The sequence below is a fragment of the Stegostoma tigrinum genome, chromosome 13, assembly GCF_030684315.1.
Source record: "Stegostoma tigrinum isolate sSteTig4 chromosome 13, sSteTig4.hap1, whole genome shotgun sequence".
Classification (NCBI taxonomy): domain Eukaryota; kingdom Metazoa; phylum Chordata; class Chondrichthyes; order Orectolobiformes; family Stegostomatidae; genus Stegostoma; species Stegostoma tigrinum.
Window position 1 is genome coordinate 33,620,989 of NC_081366.1, and position 26,052 is coordinate 33,647,040.

At 41.6% G+C, this 26,052-nt stretch overlaps 1 protein-coding gene across 2 annotated transcripts in view; it reads right to left on the reverse strand.

The window, feature by feature from the left end:
• LOC125458543 (BTB/POZ domain-containing protein KCTD16-like) overlaps positions 1–25,631 on the reverse strand; it is a 210,386-nt gene extending 184,755 nt beyond the window's left edge. For both annotated transcript variants that reach the window (XM_048543914.2, XM_048543916.2), the window contains exon 1: positions 23,540–25,631. In XM_048543914.2, coding sequence (XP_048399871.1) covers positions 23,540–24,374 — 835 coding nt within the window. In that variant the 5' untranslated portion in view covers positions 24,375–25,631. The remainder of the gene's footprint in view (positions 1–23,539) is intronic.
• Positions 25,632–26,052: the final 421 nt, after the last annotated feature.

Here is a 26,052-nt window from a genome sequence, read left to right on the forward strand (position 1 = left end):
GGTCTAGCAAGCCACTCGTTTGTATCAAAATGCTGACAAGTCCCAAATCTCGAACCAAAATTGGATTGGTCATCTGGCATCAACTTAGGCACCAGGAATAACTGAATAATCAGCCTTGTCAATCTTGCAAGCTTCTCCTTACTACCATCTGGGAGCTAGTTCCAAAATTGGGAGAACTGTCTCACAGTATATTCACACAATAGCCTGTCAGGTGTGATTCAATGAGTATGACTATGTCCCAGACACCACCATTATCATCCCTCGAAATTACCTGTCCCACCAACAGGACAGACACAACAAAGGTGATGGCACAGTGGTACACAGTCGTGAAGGACCCGGGAGACCTCGAAATTGTGGATTCCATAAGATCTCATGATAACAGGTCAAAAATGACAGAAAAAACCTCACGCTGATTACTCTGTACTGAACCTCTCAGCTGATGAATCAATGTTGCATGTTGAGCACCATTTGGAAGAAGTACTGAAGGTGTCAAGGGGACAAAATATTCACTGCGTAGGGAGCTTCAGTGTTCATCACCAACAGTAGCTCACCAGTCCTATTACACACTGAACTATTTGTGTCCTGAGGGAAATAACTGCTAGACAGGGTCTGCAGCAGATGGTGAAGGCACCAACAAGAGGGAAAAACCATACTCGATATCATGGTCACCAATCTGCCTGCCACAGATAAATTTGACCAAAGTAATAGGAGTAATGTCCACATAGTCATTTTAAAACCATAGGATGTGGGAGCAGAAATGGCCAGTTAGCACAGAGTCTGCTTTGCCATCAAATGAGATCAAGATACTGATAATCCTCAACTCCACTTTCCTGCCTTTTGCCCATAAATCTCAGTTCCCTTGCTGATTAAAATCTGTCTATCACAACCTTGAATGACACTACCTTGATAGCCCTTTGCAGTAAAGAATTCCACAGATTCACGACTCTCAGAGAAATGTAATTCCCCCTCATCTAGGTCTTAAATGAGTGACCCCATATTCTGGGATTATGCCCTCTGGTCCTAGGCTCTCGCACAAAGGTAGACAACATTTCCACATCTGCCTTGTCAAGTGTCCGAAGAATCTTGAATGTTTCAATGAGATTGCTTCTCATTCTTCTAAGTTGCAATGTGTATAGACCCAACCTATTTATCATCTCTTCTTAAGAAATTCCCTCCACATCTGTGTCAGCCAAGTGAAACTTGTCTAAACTGCCTCCAATGCCAGAATATCTTCTCTTAGACAAAGGGCCCAAGACTGTTCACAATTCCAGTTGGTTGTAAAACTTAAAGGCCAATATTCCATTTGTGTTCCCTATTCTCCACTGAACTTAGGTGCTTGCTTTTTATGATTTATGTACAAAGACTCCCAAATCTTTTGTTCAATACCTTTCTGCAGCCTTTCTCCTTTTGAGTAATATTCAGCTCATCTAATCTTCATGCCATTTGATCTGCCTCATTTTTCACAATATCCTCCAGCTGCCAAGCTTTTTGCCCACTTCCTTAACCTGTCAATATCTCTCTGAAGACTCGGTGTCAACCTCACCATTTACCTTCCTGTCTTTTTTACGTCACTTGGAGGTTTCGCGATTATGTATTCTCTTTCCTGATCCAAGTCATTAATATATATTGTAAATAATTGTAGACCTAACACAGACTCCTGTAGCACAACACTGTTCTAGGTTACCATACTGAAAATGCCCCACCCCTTATCCAAACTCACTGTCTCCTATTTGTTAGCCAATCCTCTACCCATGCTGATATACTCCAACACCATGGACTGTTATCTCATGTAACCTAACATGTAGTACCTTGTCAAGCACCTTCCAAAAATCCATATATATTACATGCACTGCTTCTCCTTTACTGCCCAATCAGTCTATTCTGGCTCATCAATAAAACAGCAGGAAGAACCATTAACAGTGCAACCAAGCAGCAGTTGTTTAGCAACACCCTGCTCACTGACACTGAGTTTAGTTTCTGCCAGGTCCATTCAGCTCCCGATCCCAATACAGCGCTTGTTTAAATATGGATAGAGAGTTGAATTCCAGACTCGAAGTGAGAGTGGCTGCCAGTGACATCAAGACCAGATTTGACTATGCATGGTATCAAGGGGCCCTCGCAAAACTGGAGTCAATTGGAGAGAGACAATAGGAACTGCAGATGCTGGAGAATCCGAGATAACAAAGTGTAGAGCTGGATGAACATAGCAGGCCAAGCAGCATCTTAGGAGCAGAAAAGCTGACCTTCATCAGAAGCGTCTAAGCCCGAAACGTCAGCTTTTCTGCTCCTAAGATGCTGTTTGAGCTGCTGTGTTCATCCAGCTCTATATTTTGTTATCTTGGAATCAGTTGGAGATAGTGCAAAATTCTCCATTTCCAGGTAAAAACTAGTCATAGTTGATGATGTCAGTCACCTCAGCTCCATGACATTTCTGCAAGAGTTTCCCAAGGTAGTTTCGTTGGATCACTCATATTCAGTTGCTTCATCAATGGCCTCACCTCCATCAGAATGTCATAAGTGGGGATATTTGCTGATAATTGCACAATGTTCAGCACCATTCATGACTCCAGGCACTGAAACGGGGTCCATGTGCAATTGCAGTAAGAGCTGACAATATCCAGGCTTGGCCTGACAATTCACAAGTTATATGCCACACATGTGCTAGATAGCAGACACTTCCATAAGAGAGTATCATATCATCCCTTGTCATTCAATGACATTACAATTGCTGAGCCCTCACTAACATTCAATAGGTATACAACCACCTAAAGGACTGCAACAGTTAACAAAGGTAGCTCACTACCACCTTCTCAAGGATAGCTAGGGATAGGCGATAAATGCTGGTCGGGCAGCAAAGCTCATATTACCCTGAATGAATAAAAAAATTCTGTATGAGATTGGGTAATGCCTACAGATTACTAATTTATCAAATTCCCTCAGGCAAAATATTTGTACCTAATACAGATCAACAATACACGTGCTCAGCAAGTTATCTGACAAACCAGGTAATGATGGATACTAGAAGAATTTAACACAGACCTTTACTAAAACATGCAACAAACAGTGCTGTATCACAAGTGGACTGCTCATCTAGCAATATAAATTTCCAGAACTGCCAACACATTTGAAAGCCTATACTGTCAAAGTTATAAAAACCTAAATGTTATTAATAGATACAATGAATGGGCTAATCGCTATCAAATCATTGCAGCTCCTATAAGATAAGCAGTGTACAGAAGATTAGAATTCTAAAATAGCTTTGCCTTATTTACACAATTGTGCAGAGTCAGATAACATTCATTCCAGCTTTATTCAAGCGATGAAAACTGGCTCACCCAAATGAATTTTGGTGAAGTGAGGATAAATCTAGCAGGAGCAATGCATTTTGGAGAACCCAGGTATAACATTTCTACTCCTTCATACACTGAGAGCTAGGCAGGTTGACATCACTGCTGCAAATCCAAGTTTTCCTTTTATTTATGAAATAAACATTTGCAACTTTATCAACACAAAGGAAGACTAAATGGTTGAGCTACAGGATCCTGCCCTGACATGCAATTTGGACATGGCTGATCTACATCCTACTCCACAAAGTATTTTATAGTTTAGCTAAACAACACAGACTTCTCACATTGAAGTTAATTCCTCACAACATTAAATAGCACAGAGGTGAATAAACAGCATCCTTAGTGCTAAAACACTGTTGTGATGCATCAGCCTATAGAAAGAAGGCCAATCAATTTTGAGAACTTGGCAGAAAATTTAATGTGTTAACAGAAATGTATTAAGCAAGACAGGCTTCACTTTCCCAAACGTAACTGGATTTCTGTCATTTTTCTGCTCCTGAATGTTTGTTTCATTTTTTAAAAATATTTGTTTTAATTATAATGCACTGTTACTTTGCTGAAGATATTATTACCAAGTAACATCCTGAGGGTTGTCCTAAAAGTAAAATTGCTTCAAGTGTTTTTAATCATGTATTTTGTAATGCATGGTTCTCATCAAAAAAGAAATCTCACAGCACTCTTCAAAGGAATGTGTGGACATTAAGCAGAAGATGAAAGAATTTGGGTTGGAGATTGAAGCCACCAATAAATTAATAGGAGGCTTAAAAGCAAAAAATAACAAACAGTAAAGTTGAATAGTTTTGAAAGAGAACTTCAGAAAGCTGGATCTAAGTACATAAATGGAAGCCCCTAGCTGTGATGTGGAAGAATAAGAACAAACAGTAATCCAAAATTATGAGAACATAAAACTAGAAGGTATGAAGGAGAAACTTCCCCAACAGGATGAAGTAAGATCACAAGGGAATCGCAGTGAGAAAAGGAAGCACACTGCCTATTTGTTGGGCTTGTGAAGAATAATGAAAGATAGAGATGATAATACCAGTTGTGGCTTGCATGGGAGATAGAAGAAGAAGAAGAATCCCTACAGTATGGAAACAGGCCCTTCAGCCCAACAAGTCCACGCCGAACTTCACAGCATGCCACCTAGACCTATCCCCCAATAACCCACCTAATCTACACATCCTTGAACACTATGAGCAATTTAGCATGGCCAATCCACCTACCCTGGGTATCTTTGGGCTGTGGGAGGAAACCAGAGAACCCTGAGGAAACCTACGCAGACACAGGAAGAATGCGCAAACTCCACACAGACAGTCATGAAAGGCTAGAATCAAGCCCAGGTCCCTGGCGCTATGAAGCAGCAGTGCTAACCTCTGTGTCACCGTGATAATTTGTTCTTCAGAATTTTGAATAGCCAGAGGTCATAAATGTGATGGAGACAGCAATTTGGTAAGGAATTCATTTTAGAACAAACATTGTGATGCCAAAAACAAAAAAAAACAAATTGCTGAAAGAACTCAGCAGGTCAGGTAGCACATGTGCAGAGAAATCAGAGTTAACATTTCAGGTCCAGTGACTTCAGAACAGGTGATCGAGAGTTCCAAAAGTGAAGCAGGCAACAATTTTCTAAAGCAGGAGAAAAAGTGACTGTAAAGCCACACCAGAGGCAGGGCAGGAGACTTAGCTCAGGTCAAACTGATTGTCAAAGTTATATCACCAAATTTGCCACTGCGTGAAATCAGAGAGGTCGATGTGTCAAAGACACAAATCTGGTAGTAGTTGAAAAGGATGGCTTCAGTTTTGTCAACATTCGGCTCAAAGATGTTTTGACTCATCCAATATTTAGTGTCAAAAAGGCATTGAATAACAGAATGACGGGTAATAGTGGTGACAGGAAGATGCGAAGTGGATTTTGTCTGCACACTTGTGGAGATTAGCCATGCTCACAGAAGCAGCACCTTGTGGATAATTACACGAAGAGTTTCAAGAATGAAATCCCAAGACTGACTGGCAATGACCATTTGGGCAAGGAAAGAAGTGGAAATATAGTGGGCTCATGAAAGATTAGTGCCATATTTAACAGAGTACGGAAGAGAATGCTTTTGACATTGTTACTCAATGCAACAGAAAAGTTGAAAAAGTTAAATGAGACCACAAACCGTGGCTGCAGGTATGTAGGATGCAATTACTGACTTTTGATCAGAATATTTGAAGAACTGTAGAAGGTCAAAGGTTAGAGCACAGTGATGAACAAAGAGTAGCAAGGAAGATGTGCAGTTAGGTGAGTTGCAACAATGCCAAAGACCAGAGAGAAGGACCGAAAGCATGGAGAAACTAATAAAAGAGGTCTTCACAGGCATGAGAAAAGGGCTTGAAGATAGGTGAGAATGGCAATGTCAGTCAACATCTGCAGAGATGAAGAAACCGGGTAAAACATACATTGGAAAACATTGGGAAAGTAAAAGGTAACTAGTTCTAGAAGGTGAGAGAGATAGGACTGGGTCTGAAGTGAGGTGGTGAGGGGGACACATGCGAGTTAGGAAACTAGGAAGCTCATGAGTTCATTTGCCAAGAGGAAGGATGGATAATGTTTGCTGTGTTTGATAGTGAGCCACAGTTGAATCATAAATGAATTTCCAGTTACAGAAAAAAGTCTATTCAGCATTTTGTGCATTACAAAGTGATATTACATTCAGTCAATATATGCCAACAGCCCAAGAAATGAATCATTGAATGTGTACATCTGCATTCACCAACATAGCCAGACCAAAACAAAATAGATTATGAAGTCTGCGCATCAGCTAACGTAATGACAAGATGATTTATCAATATCAAATTTTAATTCTTTTTTCTTAAATAGCGGACACTGTGCTCTTAGTTATTGCCACATTATGCCAAGTTGCTGCTTTAAAATTTTACAGGAAACAAAGGAAAGTACTTTTTTTTAAAAAAAAGCTACAACTCCAGAAAGTGCTGACAAAGACCAAAAACATTGGGGTTCAGATAATGCTGTCACTGCATTGGAATATTATTGCAAATAATGAATAATGTAGCTTACACAACCAAGACTTCCCACAACAGTTAATATAAAAAAGTCCTTTAAAACTATAATTTTGAAAGTCTTGGTTACAATAGGACAAGTTGTGACATAATGGTAATGTCACTGGACTAGTAATGCAGAGGCCAATCAACTGGAGACTGTTCAAATCTCACCAAGTTAAATTCTAGAGTATGAAGCTACTCTCCATACTCGTGACCATGACAACAATCAACAAATGCCATTAAAAATCCATCAGGTTCTCTAACGGCCTTTAGGGAAAAGAACTGGCATCCTCACAAAGTTTAGCCTATAGACTCCAGACCACAACAATGTGATTGACTCTTAATTGCCCTCTGAAAAAGCCTCATAAGCCACTTAGTTCAAGGGCCATCAGAGATTGACATCAAAAACTGGCTTTGAAGCAATGCTCACAATCCATTAAAGAATGGTTTAAAAATGTTCTGTGGACATGGCCTCAAATCCCACTATCACAGTTCTGGAATTTAAATTACATCAATCACTCTGGGACAGAAAACTTGCTCCAGTATTAATGACGATTAAACGCTCTCTGCTTGGTATAAATGCCAATCTGGCTCTTCACTAATTCCAATAATCATGATTATCCCTTAGGGAACTGAATCTATCATTCTTACATGGCCTGGTCATCCTCGTGACTCCAGAGCCACATCAATATGGTTGACTTTTAATTGCCCTCTGAAATGGTTTGGCAAGCCATTCAGTTCAAAAGCAATTAGAAATGGGCAGCAAACTGTGATGCATTATGAGAAAAGAATAAGGCAATTTTTAAAAAATTATTGGGAAATTTAATACACTCATAATCACCCATGACTTCCTGACTATGTGACGGAAACCAACAAAAAGGATGATATCAAAATGTGGCAGAAGAGAGTGTAATTCATTCCATCAAGTTTAATACATAAGGAGGCCATATTTACTTGCATTGTCGTGGACTTTTCCAAATCATTTAATCATTAAAAGACTAATTATTTGAGAATCCAACTACAGGTACGACTTCCAAAACACAAATTAGTTGTCGGCGATGCAATGTATTACTTGGGTTAACAGCAGTACATTTTCTGACAGGGTAGCACAATGATAGGAAGGAGAATCTGTTCCTGGCCAGTGGTTATAAACAGGTCCAGGCAGTGAGCTGTGGAGTTGGTCATGTCTGCCAATTGCCTAGCCCTCTTCTGTGATAACAGTCATGCCTGGGTGTCATTGGAGAGGGAGCACGCGGTATCCACAAATATTCTCATTGCCTTTAGACAGAGGTGGGTACTGCAGGGGATACAGTGCTTTATTTCCTCTTCCAACTCCACTTTGATTTAGTCCCCTCCCCCTCTCCCAACACCACCCCCACAGTCCCCCTTCCCTCCTCACATTTTGCTATTAGTATTACCCTGAACAGTTTTGCTTGTAAGTATTCAATTGATCATACAACTGTTTTCCTGGTGGTGGAGAAAAAATACATAATGGTGGGAAAGTACAGACAGCAACAATTCTCAGCTGTAATCTAATCAGGAACCTGGGATCAGCTTTAGGCCATGAGTTTAGAAAGCTATGAACAGATTAAAGCTAAAAATCATTTCTTTATCTTGTACATCAGGTGCTGGACATTTTGAATTACGTTTCAGCTGTGTTTTTGCTCCTGAAGCTAACCAAGGTAATCAGGCTACAAACAAGACCCACATTAACAATATTTCCTTTTGCTTTGTTTGTTTCTTGTTGAAATGGTCTTCAATCCTCCCTTTAACTCCATCAGATTTATCTGCCAGAATGGCAGTTTCAGAGTTAGATTGTTCTGATGTGTGTCAGTTTCTGTGACCAAGTGACAATTTACAGATAGAAATCTGACAGGTTTGTGGTGAAATAATCTGTGGTTTGATTTTAAAAAGAGTGGTGTATTTAGTGTCTCAGAGGCCTGCATATATGTTTTCTTAAAAGATTCCAACTTTTACTTTCATCACATAGGAGCTCTTAGTTATTGCCACATTATGCCAAGTTGCTGCTTTAAAATTTTACAGGAAACAAAGGAAAGTACTTTTCTTTTTTAAAAAAGCTACAACTCCAGAAAGTGCTGACAAGGACCAAAAAGGATGGGAGCACATCCAACCCATAGAAAATTTGATGAAAGCTGTACAGATTTGTTTCTCTCATTTTACATTCTTGTGGTTATAACAGCCTGCACTTAAACAGTGGGCTTACAGCCCTCTGGCAGCACAGCGGTAGTGTCCTATCTCTGGGCCTGAAGACCCAGGTTCAAGTAACACCTACTTCAGAGGTATGTCATAAAATCCCTGAGTAGAGTGATTAATAAGTAAATAAATAGTGAACTTACAATAAAAGCACTAAAGTGCAAAAATATTCTTACCATTTATTGCAAATTTGATACACGATACCATAATGTCACAATGCAAAAAATTTTTGTTTTCTATGAATCATCTATCATCAATCACCCTATTAAGTCCAAAATCCTATTTACTTGAATACAATATCATTACTCTGTACAGTTTTTTTTTTAAACTGTACATCATTTTGGGTTTGGATTCAGATTTTATCTCAATGTGCATCTTTTGTAGGTCTTCCAAAAAAAATCAAGTAATTATTCTAACATATTTGCATGTGCCAAAGATATGGATGATTAATTTAGTTTCAGTGTTTATATAACCAGGATGTTAACAATGACAAAATAAATGACATGGCTTTATTAATTCATGCCCTTCTCTTTAATTTTGTTAATTAGTGATCATCTAGTGGGAGCTAATTGTAAATAAACATCCCCAACAACTAGCACAGCCACATTCAAACATATAATTAATCAAAAAGAGAAAGCATAAAATGAACTGGGAATGTCTCTTGTCCTTTTTCAGTTCATCATCACCACTGAGCTACACAAACCAGGAAGGCTGCAGATTCACCTTTGGTGTACATTAAAATAACTAAACTCAGCTGGGCAACAATTAAAGCATTTCATTTGGATGCGATATTTCCAGATCAGAAATGAACAAATTACTTATTTGTCTTGCTTATTTAAAAAAGAGTCTGCATTACGACCCTTCCAGGCTTATGGATGATCAAAAGCCAATGGATTACCTGTTTCCAGACCTGCTGAGGTTCTGGAGATTTCTGACTATTAAGAAATCTATTGGATTGATTGCAGAGTGACTTGTCTAACTTAGAACATTATTTTATACAGCATCTTTAAAGAAATGAAATGGCTCAAAGCACCTCAAAGGAATCTTATAAAATAAAAAAATGACACAGATTCACGTAGCAGGTAAAAGTGCAGGTGATCAAAAGCTTGATCAAAGAAACAAGTTTTAAGGAATGCGCTAAAAGAGGACAACAAAGTTGAGAGGCAGATATGTGTAGGAATGTTGTTGCAGAACATGAGACCTAGGCAACTGAAGGCATGGCAACCAGCACAATTAAATTTGGAAATGCACTAAAGTCCAGAATTAGAGACAAAACGATAACTTGGAGAATTCTGAGGCAGTAGGAAATCATAGAGGTAGGAAAGCATAAGGCTAATCTGTGATCTGAAAATAAGAATGAGAATTTTAGTATCAAGAAGTTTATGCGTGGGCGTTTATGTAGGCCAGCAGGCACTGGTTGTGTGGGGAATTGGTTTACTGACAAGCAGCAGAATTTTGAATGACCTCAAGTTTATGAAGAGTAAAATTTGTGACACCAGCCAGGAATGCAGCAAAATATGGGCCATTAGACCGAGGAATGGCAGATGGAGTCGAATTCAGATAAATGCAAGGTGTTGCATTTTGGTCAGACAAATCAGGGCAGGACTTGGGCAGTTAATGGTAGGACCCTAGGGAGTGTTGTCAAACTGAGAAACCTAGGGAGTGTGGGTAAATAGTTCCTTGAAAGTGGCATCACAGATAAAGAGATGGGAAGGCCACTTTTGGCACGCTTGCCTTCATCAGTCAGGGCATCAAGAACAGGAGTTGGGTCGTCGTGTTATGGCTGTACAAGAGCTTGATAAGGCTGCATTTGGAGTACTGCACACAATTCTGGTCACTCTACTATAGAAAGGATGTTGTTAAACTGGAAAGGGTGCAAAAAAGATTTATAAGGATGCTACCAATACTGGAGAGTTTGAGTTAAGGAAAGGCTGGAACGTTCCCCCTGCAGCATAGAAGGCTGAGGAGAGATCTTTTAAAAGGTTAATAAAATCATGATGGGCATTGATAAGGTGAATAGCCAGGATCTTTTCCCTGTGGCAGGAGAGTCCAAAACTGGACAGCATTAGTTTTAGGTGAGAAGGGAAAGATTTAAAAGGCACCTGACGGACAACATTTTCACAATGAGGGCAGTGCATATATGGAAGGAGCTGCCACAGGAAGTGGTGGAGTTGGGTACAATTACAACACCTAAAAGACATTTGGACAGGTCAAAGATAGGAATGGTTTAGAGGGGAATGGGCCAAATGCAAACAAATGGGACTAATTCAGTTTCAGAAACCTGGTTAGCATGGACAAGTTGAGCAGAAGGTTCCATTTCTACACTGTATGACTCTTATAATAGTCACTCCTAGAGGTAATGAAGAAATGAACAAGCATTCAACAGCAGTTGAGCTGAGAAAGGTGAAACTAGGCTGTGAAACAGAGGTGGAAGCAGCCAGTCCTAGCAATGCAGGAAATGTGAAATCAGTAGCATATCCTGGGACCAAATGTAACACTAAGATTGCAAACACACTGTCTTAATTTCATACTACTGCCAGGGAGAAGACAAAGTCAGTGGCTAAGAACCTGAGTTGTTCGCAGGACCAAAAACCATGGCACCGATCATCCCAATACTTAATAGAAAGAAAGTTGTACTGACCCAGATCTGCATATTGGACAATCAGTCCAATAACTTAGCAGCAGTAAAGGAGTCATGAGAGATGGTTTTGGGGTGGGGTTGGGTGTCATCAGCATATATTTGAAAACCAACACTGTACTTTCAGATAATCTCATTGAAGGGCAGCATGCAGATTTGCAAAAGGAGAGGGCCAGTATGATAACATTGCAGGAGCAGGAAGCGAAGCCATTGTAAGTGCTTCTCCAGTTAGGATTAGGTAGATTGAAATAGAACAAGATAACAGCTGCCTGGCTGGACTTTTTTTTTAATTCATTAACAGGTCGAGGGCATTGCTGGCTAGGCAGTATTTGTTGCCCAGAGGGCGGTTCAGTGTCAATCGCATTGCTGTGGGTCTGGAGTCACATGTAGGCCAGACCAGGTAAGGATGGCAGTTTCCTTCCCTAAAGGACATTAGTGAACTAGGTGTGTTATTCCCCAGACAATTGACAATGGATTCATGGTCATCATTAGATTCTTAATTCCAGATATTTTACTGAATTCAAATTCCACCATCTGCTGTGGCAGGATTCGAGCCCAGGTCCCCAGAATGTTATCTGGATCTCTGGAATAGCAGTCCAGTAATAATACTACTCGGCCACCGCCTCTGCAAGACTGTGTTGCTTGTGGATTATTTAACTTTTTCTTTTCAGACGAGCTAATGGAATACTCATGATAACTTCAAAATTCACGTGTGTTGGCTTTTAATCTTTGTCATTCTGTAGCTGCCAGATAGAAGTTTAGAAAGGTGTTTGAATTATTTAGATTAATTCAATTTTGTTGTGCAGGCCTATTTAAAAGTTTCAAAGTAAACCCTTCAATCCATTTTGTTCGGTTTTCAAATCTGACCGGACATTACTAAGATAGTGTATTATGCACAGACTAATAGATCAATAGACAGATCTAACAGCTGACAAAGTGCCTCCCAAATGCTTTCTCACTTTGACCCCACTTTGAGTCTTGAAAATTGTTGACACCTCTTTCATGAGTTGTCTGTGTGTCCTTTGAAAATGAGAGGGCTCGCCTGTCAGAATGGAGTGCACCTGATGGAACTCAGTCAGCATTCTTCAGCAGCGTCAAACGTCTCAAGATATGGGGTAGATCATTTAGAGCTGAGATGAGGAAATATTTCTTCTGTCATAAGGTGGTCAATCTGTGGAACTCAGTACTGCAGAAAACAGTGGAGACTGGGTTACAGCACACTTTAGAAAGAGACTGATAGATTTTATTTAAGATATTAATGGCAAGAAGCACAATGGAGAGAAGATGAGAATATGGTATTAAGACGAATGATCTGCCATGATCATATTGAATGATGGGCCAGGCTCGAAGAGCCAAATGGCCTACTCCTGCTCCTAGTTTCTATGTTTCTGTTGTTGCATTGAGGCTCATAAACCCAAAATCTCAGTTCAGGACCTGACCTGAGGTACTAAGCCCCACTTTTGGAATCCCTGAACTAAGACTATTTAACTGACTAACAACTGATAGAGAAATGTATGCTCATCAGAAGCCTTTGAAAAAACTTTAAATTAAATGACTAATCCAGAAATCATTTAATAGACAGGAAAAAAATTCTAGATTTTGCACTATCAGGAATATGGTTCACAGACAGAAGGATCTGCTTATGAGAATTGCCTGAAAAACTATGTTTGCTTAGATCAATCTAAATCTTAGACTGAAGCAGAAATTCCCTCAGGATAAATGAAATAATAATGGCTCTTGGAATCTTCTATACCTAATCCTGGGATTAAGATTTTTTTTTTCTCTCCAAGCAGTATACAGAGAAGCTAGAGTGCTTCTCCAGAGAGGAGTTTTGAGAATTTGATCCATTCCAGTTGAGAATAGGTATTCGTTTTACAAGGATATTACTGCTTATGTTCATAACAAGATGAAAAATAAGACTTGGAATTCATCAAAAGCTCAGGAGCCTTCAGCGTATACTGTGTATCATTTTGCACTTAGAAATGGTGAGACCATTGGAGAGTTGTAAATGAAATGATAATGTAAAGTGGATGCCATCAGTAAAGGGAAGGAGTTGAGAGGTTGTCTTCATAATATTGAAACAATTGTTTAAAGGTCCTAGATAATATTGTGACTGGAAAGTATGCAAACAGGAAAATCAGAGTTATGTGCTCAAGAAATAAATCATTATAAAATGCCAAAAGAGAGAAGTTATTTATTCCATCACTCAGAGGACATCAGATGGTGCTTGAAGAGTGACAGCATCTGACGGGGAATACAAAAGCAGACATCTTACATTACGGAAAGTTCTTTGAGTTAGAAGAAGCAGTAAAATATCAGAAAGCAATAACAAGCGCATTTAGAACAGATGGTGAGGAGGATATTGGGCTTTTAAGAGACCACACCTGCAGTACTGTGCACTAATCACCTTAAAAGTGCACAAATGCATCAGAAACTGCTCAGAGAATTGTTTATTAAACTAATACCTGGAATGGGCAGGTTGTCTTATGAGGAAAGGTTGGACAGGTTAGGTTTGTATCAACTGGAGTTTAGAAGAGTGAAAGGCAACTTGGTTGAAAAAATTAAGATCCTGAGCGGTCTTGGCAGAATGCATGTTTCTTCTTGTGAGTATACCTAGATGTAGGGATCATGGCTTTAAAAATAAGGAGAGACCATTTAAGACAGATTAGGTATTTTTTCTATATTTCTAATTTGTTTCCTAAAAAATAGTGGAAACAGACCATTAAAATATTTTTCAGGCAGAGATGGATTTAGATTTTTAGTAAGCAATGGTGGGGGAGGGGGTGGATGATGAAAGGTTATCAGCATTAGGCAGGAATGTAAAGTTGATGTTACAGTCAGATCAGTCACAATCATATTAAATGGCAGAGCAGACTCAAAGGGCCAATTGTCCTACTGTTCTGTAGAACCTGAAAGGAACCTTCACAATCAGACTGAGAAAACCAGGAGGAATTTGGCTTGATACCGTAAAAAAAGTCATTTCTGCGTAATGTAGCGGCTCTACCAGTCCCTGCAAAGACAGCAAGTCACCAGGTGACAAACAATGTTGCTCTTGCCACACCACCTCATACAGCTTCCCCAGCCCCAGTGCATCTTGGAACGTCGATGCATATGCTCCTGAGATCTCCATCAGCAGTTCCTGTCTGCCTTGTTCAGTCCTCACTATCCTCAGAGTTCCAGTCCAAGTTTTAACTGTAGGACTAGCCCATAATAAATAACAACCAGGACAAAGATCAGCTCCCATTTCAGGAGCATGATAAACAATGGGCAGCACAGTTAGCCCCTGCTGCCTCACAGCGCCAGGGACCCAGGGTTAGTTCCACCCTTGGGCAACTGTCTGTGTTGAATTTGCACATTCTCCTTGATCTGTGTGGGTTTCCTCCCACAGTCCAAAGATGTGAGGTTAGGTTGATTGGCCATGCCTAGTTGCCCATAGTGACTAAGGTGAGAAATACAGGGATAGGATAGGGATGCATCTGGGTGAGAGGCTTTTTGGAGGGTCAGTGTGGGCTCAATGGGCCAAATGGACTGCTTTCACACTGTTGGGATTCTAACTAACCGCGGGGAGAGGAGATGCAAATGGTAAAGCAGATCGCTCCTTCTTCCCATTCTGACACACAATCTTGCATACGGAGTTAGGCACAATCAGTCGGGGGAAATGATCTCCTCAAAGTGAACAAAATGTGGGGCCATTTAGCGTGAGTTAATTCAAAGTTGGGGAACAGTGATTTAAAACAATCTTTTGTCTGATAGTATTATCCTTAAACTCTCAAACTGACTGCAATTTTTGATTGGGCTACATCTGCAGATGTGACAGCTCAGAAGCCGCATGATCTCAGAAAAAGGAAAATGAATGAAATTCTCCAATGCCCTGGGGAGACTGCCTGTGTTATTTGCTCCCTGCTTGTATGATTTGCCTATGAGATCTCACAACATGTACAACTCTAAAACCTCACATGAGGAAAGAACCAATCTCATTTGAAAAGAACATTTTTAAGACCAGAAAGTTCAGGCATCTTTGGGATTTAGCCCAAAATGAAGATGATTGGCACACAACTGAAGAAAATATTAGAGCAGCTGTAATGGCTATCCTTATCAGAACTCCAAAACAAACTAGAACCAGCCCCTGCGATCAAAACAAGACCCTGCAGTAAAAAGAGCCTCGGCAACATCAGTCAGAATTTGTGCCCTGAAAATATAATTCAAACAGTAATGTGACTGGTTTTTCCTGTGGTCATTATACAAGAGGCCACATCGAAACTCAAGAGGTTAAAGCTCACCACGAAGAAAGCCCTTGCATCTACAAACATCATAGTACAAGCAATGTCGATAATTCCTGGTCAGATCTAATGGAAAGAACCAACTGATTAAAAGATGCCTGATGTCTTCCAGCCTGTCTGCCTGCACAGGTAACGTACAGACAGGCACAAACTATTCCACAATCATATGGCCCAGGAAAAGCAGACCTTCCAAAGATGGCTCCAACCAAATGGCTGGTGATGGAGTTCTCCCACAGTTGCAACACCAGGCCAATTCTTTAAGTTGCTAGGAGACAGTTGGGGGAACCAACAAAATATATCAATCAACAAAAAGTGCCATTGTAATAGTCATCCACATGTCCCTGAATACTATACCAAAACAGACAAGTCAATGAGTCAGAGAGCTGTATAGCACAGAAACAGACCCTTCAGTCCAAATCATGCATGCTGACCAGACGTCCTAAATAAATCTGATCCCATTTGCCAGCATTTGACCCATATCCCTCTAAACCCTTCATGTTCGTACACCTATCCAGATGCCTTTTAAATGTTGTAATTGTAACCAGCTTCCATCACTTTCTCTGGCAGCTCATTCCATACACACATCATCTGCATGAAAAAGTTGCCCCTTACATACCTTTTAAGTCCTTCCACTGTCAACTTAAAACTATGTCTTCTAGTTTTGGACTTATGCCACACTGGGGAAAAGACCTTGTCTACTTATCTATCCATGTTCCTCATGACTTTATAAACTTCTGTAAGGTCACCTTTTTAGCCTCCAATGCTACAGGAAAAATAGCTCCAACCTATTCAGCCTCTCCCTATAGCTCAAACCCTCCAACCCTGGCAACATCCTTGCAAATCTTTTCTGAACCCTTTCAAGTTTAACAACATCCTTCCTACAGCAGGGAGACCACAACTACTTGCAGTATTCCAAAAGTGACCTAACCAATGCCCTGTACATCTGCAATATGACCTCCCAACTCCTATACTCAATGCAATGACCAATAAAAGTAAACATACCAAACACCTTCTTCACTATCCTGTCTACCTGCAATTCCACTTTCAAGGATAACTATGAACCTACACTCCAAGGTCTCTTTGTTCACCAAAACTCCTCAGGACCTTACCATTAAGGTGTATATGTCCTGCCACAATTTCCCTTGCCAAAATGCAGCACTTCCCATTCATCTAAATTAAACTCCATCTGCCATTCCTCAGCCTATTGGCCCATCTGATCGAGATCCCTTTATACTTTGGGGTAGCCTTCTTCACCGTCCACTGCACCTTCTATTTTGGTGTCACCTGCATACTTACTAACCATACCTCCGACGGTCACATCCAAATGATTTATATAAATGATGAAAAGCAGTGGAACCAGCACCAATTCTTGTGGCACACCACTGGTTACATGTGTCATAGTTCATTGTAGCTTATGACAGTATTTAAAAAGACAGGTATGATGGGAGAGAGTTGTCTGAACTCCGATTAGATCTCACCTCACTATCTAAAACAGCAGTATAAGCAAATTTTCCAAAAATGGGAATGGCATCTTAGATTAACACAATGTAAACAGTGATTGTTGTAACAATTGCCTTTGGATGGATGTTCAGAGTAAGAAAAGATTTATAATTTCAGATTTTCACACCATTTTTGTCATTAGAAGAGCTATATTTTACCATCCTCCTAATCATGTGGATAAAATATTGGAATGGTTAATTGAAAATTACCTTGTTATTTCTGGTCACTAGTGAGCATGACTATGGGAAGACAAAAGGTCAGATGCCCTCATTAATTTATTAAAGAGTACCTGATCCCAAAACAGAGTCATGCAAATATTAAGGAAACCCATGTTAAACAGGGTATTGTCAGTCAAGGCACTTCATGACAAGTTCACAAATTAGGCCCATTAGGAACCCTATTTGTAATTGGAGACTAACCTTTGATTATTGGAAATTTAATTCTGAGGCACCAGCTTGTTGCACAGTCATACACTTACTCTTCTGTCAAACACTCAGTTAATGTGGAACATTTTCCACCATAGCTATTTCAAATAGAATATCTCTGTTCGTTTCAGTGTCAGAATTATATCAAAGTATGTTTGTGCAAGGATTTCACAATGCTATCACCATATTCCCCAAGTGACTGGCAGCAATTTTAAAATACTTTTCTAGACCTGAATGCTGGTTACAAACGAAATGGGAACACAAACATTTCCAATTTCTTGTCTAAATCACATACCATCTTGAAACAGGTTTATTGTACCTTCATTTTTAAAAGACATTTCCTGAATCAACCTGTTCAAAGATGCTATTACACACCTCTGGAGTAGATAAAACTTGAACCCAGGTCTCCTGGCTCAAAGGCAGGGATACTCCCACTGCACCACAACAGCCCTTCAATATGTATTCATTGTCCCTAGTTTAATATTCTAGATTTCCCTATTTAACACAATTATGGAAATACTATTATCTTAAAAACTACTGTTAGTCAAGAAGAATCACTGCCTTCTTCAAGACAGTTGTTAGCTTCAAGACTTGAAGTAGTAAATGAACAACATTTACAGTTAACTGAACTCTTAGCAACAGTAAAGGTTCCTAGGTACATGAAGCAGTGGAGTGCATAGAACAGCAGACTGTTTTTTGTATTTTGAAAGGGCAGGAGACTAACCATAGTCCAGTCAATAATTTACAGGAAACTGTTGGCCACTTTATCTTCCTCTTCCCTGGGAATATTTTGTGACTGTTTCTCACAAATGCAATAATGCACAACTTCCACAATACATTATTAGCATATCTTCTTTAATCAAGGATTTTCACCTTGTGTACAGAGAGTTGGTTTTGTATTTTTAAGGAGACGCTGTTCTATGGCAGCAATTTTTTGTTTTGTGTTATTTACAGCTTTTGGGGTATTTCAGCAATCACCAGTTACACACCTGGTGTAAACATGTGATTGCACTAGGATTTTAGGTCAACTTGCAGCCAACACTTTGACTTTGTAATACGACATTGTAATAAAATAATTCTTTCATATCATGAGCTGTGCCACTGCACCCTCTTCTGTCTACAGTTCTGTAAAACACTATTAGCTGACAATGAACCTTAAAATAGTAAAATTCATTCAGGTGAGCCAGTGTTTTTGTTAACTACTCAAGGGAATTATGATTGGGTCTATGAACTGAAAGTAGTGTTCATTCACTGAAAATAAATAAAAGATGTTGCAGGTATACCGGTGTATGAGAAGTTTTTTTTAAATAAAACAACACTTAAAAATGAATTAAAACAAGATGTTTAACATTGCCCATTATAAATGGTGCCCTACTCTGCCCAACTCTGGAATAGGGAATGTCAGCAGATTATTGATTACAGTGCATTTAGAAGTCAGCAAACAATAAAAAAGATCAATACTATACTTTGTAGAACCTAAAGAGTAACCTAATACAACAAAGCAATTTCTCAGTACAGAGTGAGATACAATTTTTAGTTAACATTGATGAGTAACTTCAATTATTAGAAAGCGTTTGTAAATCAAATTTATGAGTAGCTTTCTACAACATAGAAATACCAAGCCCAAAAACATATTAGCCAGCTCTCAACTTACAATTTCCATCTTAGGGTAACTTATGAAGTCATTCTCAGTTTTAGAATGTTGGATTTTGCTCTGGATCATCAGGATCGCCTCCAAGGCTGAGTAGGAAGCATTATTGAGTCATTGCAGAGACAGGCATCTATCTTCTAGGGCAATTGCTCCAGAATAAAGATGTGAAAATAGGCCAATATCCAACAAATAACTCAGTGTAGCAAAGTAACAGCATTGTATATGATGTTGGGCAGTGAAATGTAATGGAACATTTTATGCCACACAACATTTTAATGTGGATTGAATCCACACTGCTCATCATTTTCATGTTGGGAAAAGCAAAGAGAATTTCCTTCCAGCTTATAGGGAGCAATGCTTTGTAACTGACCCAGGACTTATACCAATGGTCTCTGAAGAAATGCCTCCCTCTCCTCTTGACTACAGTAGATATGTCAAAATATAAATTCATTATGCCACTACTGAACTTGTTTCTTACTCTCAATTACCTTCTCATATGATGGAAAATAATGACCCAGATTTTCTGATCAGCAATAAAGCATCAGCATTCATGTTTTTCTGATGAAGGATCAAGGCCCGAAATGTCAGCTTTCCTGCTCCTAAGATGCAGCTTCGCCTGGTGTTCATCCAGCTCTACCCTTGTTATCTAGCATTCATCACTGACCTGTTCAGCATTTGGTCGTATGACAATCACTCCACACCAGGGGTCATCCAAGTGAATCTTCTCTGAACTGCCTACAATGATGTGATATTTTTCCTTAAGTAAGGGGACCAAAGCTGATCAGAGTATTGCAGATATGATCTCACCAGCACCTTGTACGATTAAAGTAAGGCTTAACTACTCTCATACTTGAACCTCCTTAAAATAAGAGCCAGCATTTCATTGACCTTCCTGATTACCTGCTGCATGTGTGTGCTAGCTTTCTGTGTTTTATGCACAAGTACCCCCAGGGCAGGTGTGGCTTTTCACTAATAATTATAAACATACTATTCTGTTCAAAATCCAATTACATCTCATGCAACAACATAAAATTCTTTTTGAATTTATTTTGACAGTTAAGCTAATAGTTTAAAAGAGTAAGTTTCATTAGCTCGGTGATTTGTAATTAACACAATTGGGGCTGGGGTGGTGCAATCTTCCATGGCATTCATAATGGAAATGTACATGATCGCATTTGGATTCCTTTTTTCTCATAAACCCTTGAAGTGAGAAGGATGCTTGCCATGGAAAACACGACACAATAACAACATACACACATAGTCTTTTATGATAGTAAGGCTGTTGCATTGCAGCTACAGTGTGGCTTTGACTGATCAGAAGAATTTTTTACCATCTAACATATGCACAATGGAAGGATTTATAGATTCATAATCAACCCGCTTAGCTGTGTTATGAACACCATTCTATTGTCATCAAGTCCTTAATGTGGGGCTTCTACCCTGAGCTTCTGGCTCAGAAGCAGAGACACTGCCCATTGCACTACATGGCCTGCCACAAGATTTCCACATTTAACTGCATGAGAGTTTCCTCCAGAGGTTTTTGTCAATTTCAGAAGAATAACGATGTTGATGTATCATGATGCAGCTGCAAAATTCAGGTCACTGTATTGTCTTATTTGAGGCATAACAATCACAATAACTAAGTGTTAGCTCAGTTAGAGACAGTAAGTCAGAGCACCCCCAACTATTTTATATCATGCAGCAGAATGAGCTCTGTCATTAAACTGAAGATGATTATTTTTATTTCTTGCTGATCACTCAGCATGCCTTCTATTGTTGACTCCTGATGTGCACAGTGGGGTTTTCCGAATGAATTAATTGTCTCTTTACTTAACTGATGACTATATACAACTGTTCAGGATGGAAGGAAGAATATGCAAGGTTGTAACACTTACAATGTTACTGGACCAACTGGCATATCACTGGTGGGAGCTAAGTTGTCAGCAGATCTAATCCTTGCCAAAGTCCAACATAAAAATGTCCCTATATGAACAAAGGGCAATGAAGTCACTGATGGAATGGTTAAAAAGTCCTCAGATTTGACAACCTGGAATTATCATTGTTAGATTGTTTCATGAATAAATTTATTTCTATTAATATTGCATTCTATAATAATTTTATCCTGTATATTAAATCAACAGATTCAAATACTGTTTTGACTAACCATCTTTGAAGAATCTGTACAATCTCTGGTTACCAATCCTACATTCATTCTAAATTGAAAACGATTGAAAAAAAAATTAGAAGTAAACATAATCATCATTGTGTTAAATTGTAGAAACTGTATTATACCCCAACATCCCATTTGACAGCTTCAGTCCTTTCTTTGGCCTGCTCTACTTGAATAACTCATAGTAACTGTGCAGTAGATGAAGAGAACTACTGTCACATCTAGAGGGCAATAAGATTTTAATGCAGAGCATTAAGCAACAAAGAAACTCAAGCCAATCAGCACATTCAATAGGCTTAAAAAGATAGTTTGGGCCTTACCAGAAGAGACAGGGCATGCTGGCATGGACTTTTAAGAGGCCACAGTATTGTCCCAGTTTTCACGTTGAGAGAGCTTCCAAATGGTAATTAACATCAGCTGATATAGCTTACCAGAGGGAAATATGAATATATCTAAGTTTGTAACACAGAGGAAAGAGCTTGCCCTTAGTACAAGCTGCAATAGCCAATCGCAATAAGTAGGTATTTGTTAACCAACGTTTGGCCAGCACTTTAGCCTTGTTCTGCCATTGCTGCACCTAGTTGTCGCTTCTGCGTTACATTCCCGTTGGTAAACTCTCTGCTATGAAAGTAAAGCAACAAAAAATGACGAATACTGTTCTGGTTCATACAACTTATCGCTAGATCATCAGTAATACCTCAAAATTACAGAAATACAGGACCAAAGGTATTTCAATTTAAACACTGACCGTGTGTACTCGGGTTTGAATTGTCAAATAGTGATATTTGTTGTAAAATCAGCTAGAAACTGCTTTTCCATTCCTTCCTTCATTACAGGTTCTTCAGGACCGTTGTACGATTTGTAAATGACGACTGCCTCAGATAAACGTTGCCGTAAAAGAATGCCCCATTTAAAGAGACCTGACTGGCTCTATAACAATGATGAATTAGGAAATGTTAGCCAGCGGCATTGTGCCAGCTAAAGCGCTATCGTCAAGATTGAGCGCGCCGGTGTTTTAAACCTGTAAAAGTGTATCTGTTCGCCGTGACAACACAGCACTTGGGGAGCGCTACTTCTTTTTCTCGCTAAAGTCATGTCCCTCAGAATTGAAGTTGCAATTTTACCGGTAGACTGGGTCCCAATTATTTACGACGAGCCCCCCTGCCAGTGTCCCATACTCGCAAATAATCATACTAATAACATCCAAGTATAGCAAATCACTCCGAAGAAACGGAATCTCATGCTCTCTTTCGCTCTCTGTGGGTCCTCGGCTCGTATCGCACGGACCCTGAACCGCCCTTGCCAGCTCCTGTTAATGGTCTGGGCTACGAATCAAACCCATTCGGGCTTTGAGCTTCATTCCCAGCCCTGGGACAGGGTAGCTCTGGGAGAAGCTGGCTGAAGCTGCTTGTTTTGCAACCCAGTTAGAAACTAGCCGCTCCCGCCGCCAGAAAGTGCAGCGAGCAATCCAGCATCCCAAAGCTACTTGTCACATTCCCCGCTGCTGCTAGCAGTCGCTGTCCAGGTGCTGAACCACGCCTTCTCGGAGCGGGAAAGACTGTTACAACTTCATTCCGGGACTGTATTTCTTTCCCGGCAACACCGCCAGTGGTTCTCCTTCCGGACAGACTCTCCGGCCGGTACGGGGCTCTTTACAGAGAAACGCAATGTTGTATGCGCAACGTGCAGCGTCCCTGTCCAGGTTTTGTTGTTCGATGGTCACTTCAACCCTTACCTCCTATTCACCATCGAATAATATTGTCTGTCATAATATATTTCAATTTCTGTCCAAACAAGGGGCTGCGAACATGATTCGCTGTCTCAGCAAAGGATTCGAGTGTACAGTCGGTGGTGACAGGGCGCTAGTTCTCGGTTAGGGTTCGGAATGCTCGGCGACGCTCAATGTTGCCTGAGACGGAAATGTACTCGATACCAAACTACTGCGTTTCAAATTCACCGCAACATGTTGGACAGTGGGTGCACTCTGTAACTGGGCGCTGGACTAGTGGGTGCACACTGGATAGTGTGTGTTGTCGGAGGTCGGGCGCTGACAGCAGATAGGAGCAGTGTTTGGGCGCTGGATGGTAGGTGTGGGATATAGTTGGGCGCTGGATATTGGCTGTGCACTCGGTAGTGTGTGGGGGAACTGGAGCTGGTGTTGGCTGAGTATGTACCAGGGCATGGGGATTAAAGGGTGTGGACTAAGAGGAGTTGGAGAACGGTGCAGACATCGCGCTGGGTGCAAACAGGAAGACAACCGGAATGTACTCACGGTAGAAGAGGTATTCGGTGTAGCTGCTCCATGCCCTGTCATCAATCGCCTGGCCGCACACTGAGCCGGTCAGAGAGGAGTTGCTCCCCAGTAGAGTGAAGCCTGCTTCCGCCAGGGTGTCGAAGGCTCTCTCCAGTTGGCGGTAGCGGAGGTAGAAGCGGGACGTGTACCTGTCCGGCGTCCGGTCTGGGTCCCTGCTCTCATTCACGTTGTCTCCGAAGACTTCCTTGAGGAGGCCGATCCGCCCGCAGGCGAGGATACGGGGGACCCGGCGGAAGAGGCGAGCATCCCCCTGCAGGCTATCCCGGCCCAGGACACAGGAGCCGCGGTAACCCAGCGTGATGAAGCCGGCCCTGCGCTCCGCTGCCTGGCTGCCGGCCCGGGGGAGGTCGCTGCCCTGGGACAGCTCATCCAGGTCGCTGTGAGAGGGCTCCTCGAGGCCGGGGCTCTGCCCTTCGTCCGGGCTCAGCATGCGGACCAACTCGGGCAGATGGAAGAACTCCGCCTCCCGCCGGAGGCGCATCTTCTCCGGGAAGAGCTCGGGCAGTACCACCGCCCTGTCCCGCAGGTAGTCCAGGATGTAACGGAATAGGAAGCCGTCCCGGTCGATGAAGAAGCGCCCTCGGTTGTCCCGGGCCAGCTCGGGGCCTGCCGAGTTCCTCTTGTGGCCGAACATCCTGCCGAGCACCGAGTTCGGGAGGCTGGTCAGGGTGGACAGGCGGGTGAAGTACACCTGGCCGCCCACATTCAGCTCCACCACATCAGGCAGCGGGGGTCCGCTGCTCTCCCGGGCCGCCAGCGGGGGAGCCGGCCTGCAGTTCGCGTTCAGAGCCATGGCCGGGAGCCCGGAGCCAACTTCTGGCCAGGAGAGAGAGGCCGCCTCCACCCCTCCCGGCGGCGGCGGCGGGGCAGGGCACTTGGTCAGAGAGCAGCCTCCCCTACCCCGGGCAGCCCGGGACACCGGGAGACTCCCAGCTCCGCTTCCCCCCGACTCCAGCGCCTCCACTGTGATGGGGGGGGGGGGGGGGGAGAGAGAGAGAGGGATGGAGTATTGGAGCAGAGTCCTGCCCCCTGGGGGCAGGGGGGGAGGAGGGAGGGGCTCGCTGCCTGTGCCCTGGCGGCCGATCGGAGTGACCCTATTTGTTTAGCTCCCTCCCTCCCACCCTCCGCTCTGGGGCCGCTCCTGATCCCCAGCGCTCCGGATAGACTGCTGTGAGCTCCTGGTTTGTCACATCTCCCAGTGAGAGAGAGAGAGAGAAAGCAGCTGGCAAAGCGCCTCTTACATCATCTTCCCCCAAAGAGCTCTCACACACCGCCTCCTGCCGAGCTCCACTTCTCCAACTTGGAGAGTCGGGGCGGTATGATTCAGGGCTGAACGTGAAAAGCCAGCTCCCGCTTCCCTGGGTGCCTCGCACGCTTCTGCAGCTCGCCAAGAATCAGCGGCGCTCTCGGCTACTTTCAGACTCCACCACTCCCAGGCTCCGCCTGTCTAGTTTTCGGGAAATTTTTTTTCTCTCTATCCCCCTCTCTCTCTCTCACTCCCTCGGTTTCGCGGAAACCTACGAGACGGAAAATGATTGTCTCCTGAGGGTCAATCATAGACACAAAGTTGTCATTGGCCATTAGTCACCAGGAAACCGGCTCCCTCGAGGTGAAACGCCGAAAGCTCCAGCAGTCTCTTCCTCATTTGTCATTTCGTCGTGTTCTAGGGTGGCTAGGGCTCAAATCCGTCGAGAGGCGATGGAGTATTTTAGGATTGTGGAATAAATAATTAAGTGGAAGTGTGCGGCTAAAATGACCTAGTAATCCACAAAGTCTCGCAGCCAGATCTGAAGCAGTGTTTGCCAGCGTTTCAGAGAAAATAGCAGCGTTACAGGAGAGAGCGAGTGCTGTTTTTTTTTGGAGACACCGTATGTCATGCGTGAGCTAAAAGTTGGGGCCATTGGTAACATATACGGTCACCGTAACTAGAATTAGCGTCAATAAACACTGCTGTAATTCATAGTGAGGACAAATAAACCGGCAGCGAATTGTTACCACATATCACTGGTATGTAAAGGGATCCGAAAATTCTTCAAACAACGCCTAACACATACGCCTACCAGTAATCCCACATGGCCGTCACTAAAAATAACATCATAAAATATGTGATTAAAACAACATTTTCTTCTCACAGAATCAAACTATGTCATAAACAAAATAGGCTACTCATAAGTGATGATTTTTGAGGTTAACTTCATTGTGTAAAAGGTCAGGATTCATATTCGTTTTATTCAAAACCAGTAAGTATTCTTCATTGGTGCCATTTCTTGTATTATTGCGAAACAGCTTTGTGGGAGGGGACACCATATGAGGCTCTTTACGATATTGGAACAGAACTATTTCAGGGTAAAGCTATTTATACTGCGACAGGTGACATTACGGAAGAGACCAAAAACACATTCTGAAAATTGGAATAGGATCAGAAAATGTTGAAAGTCATTTGTACGTGATTATATTGCGTTTAGCACTTG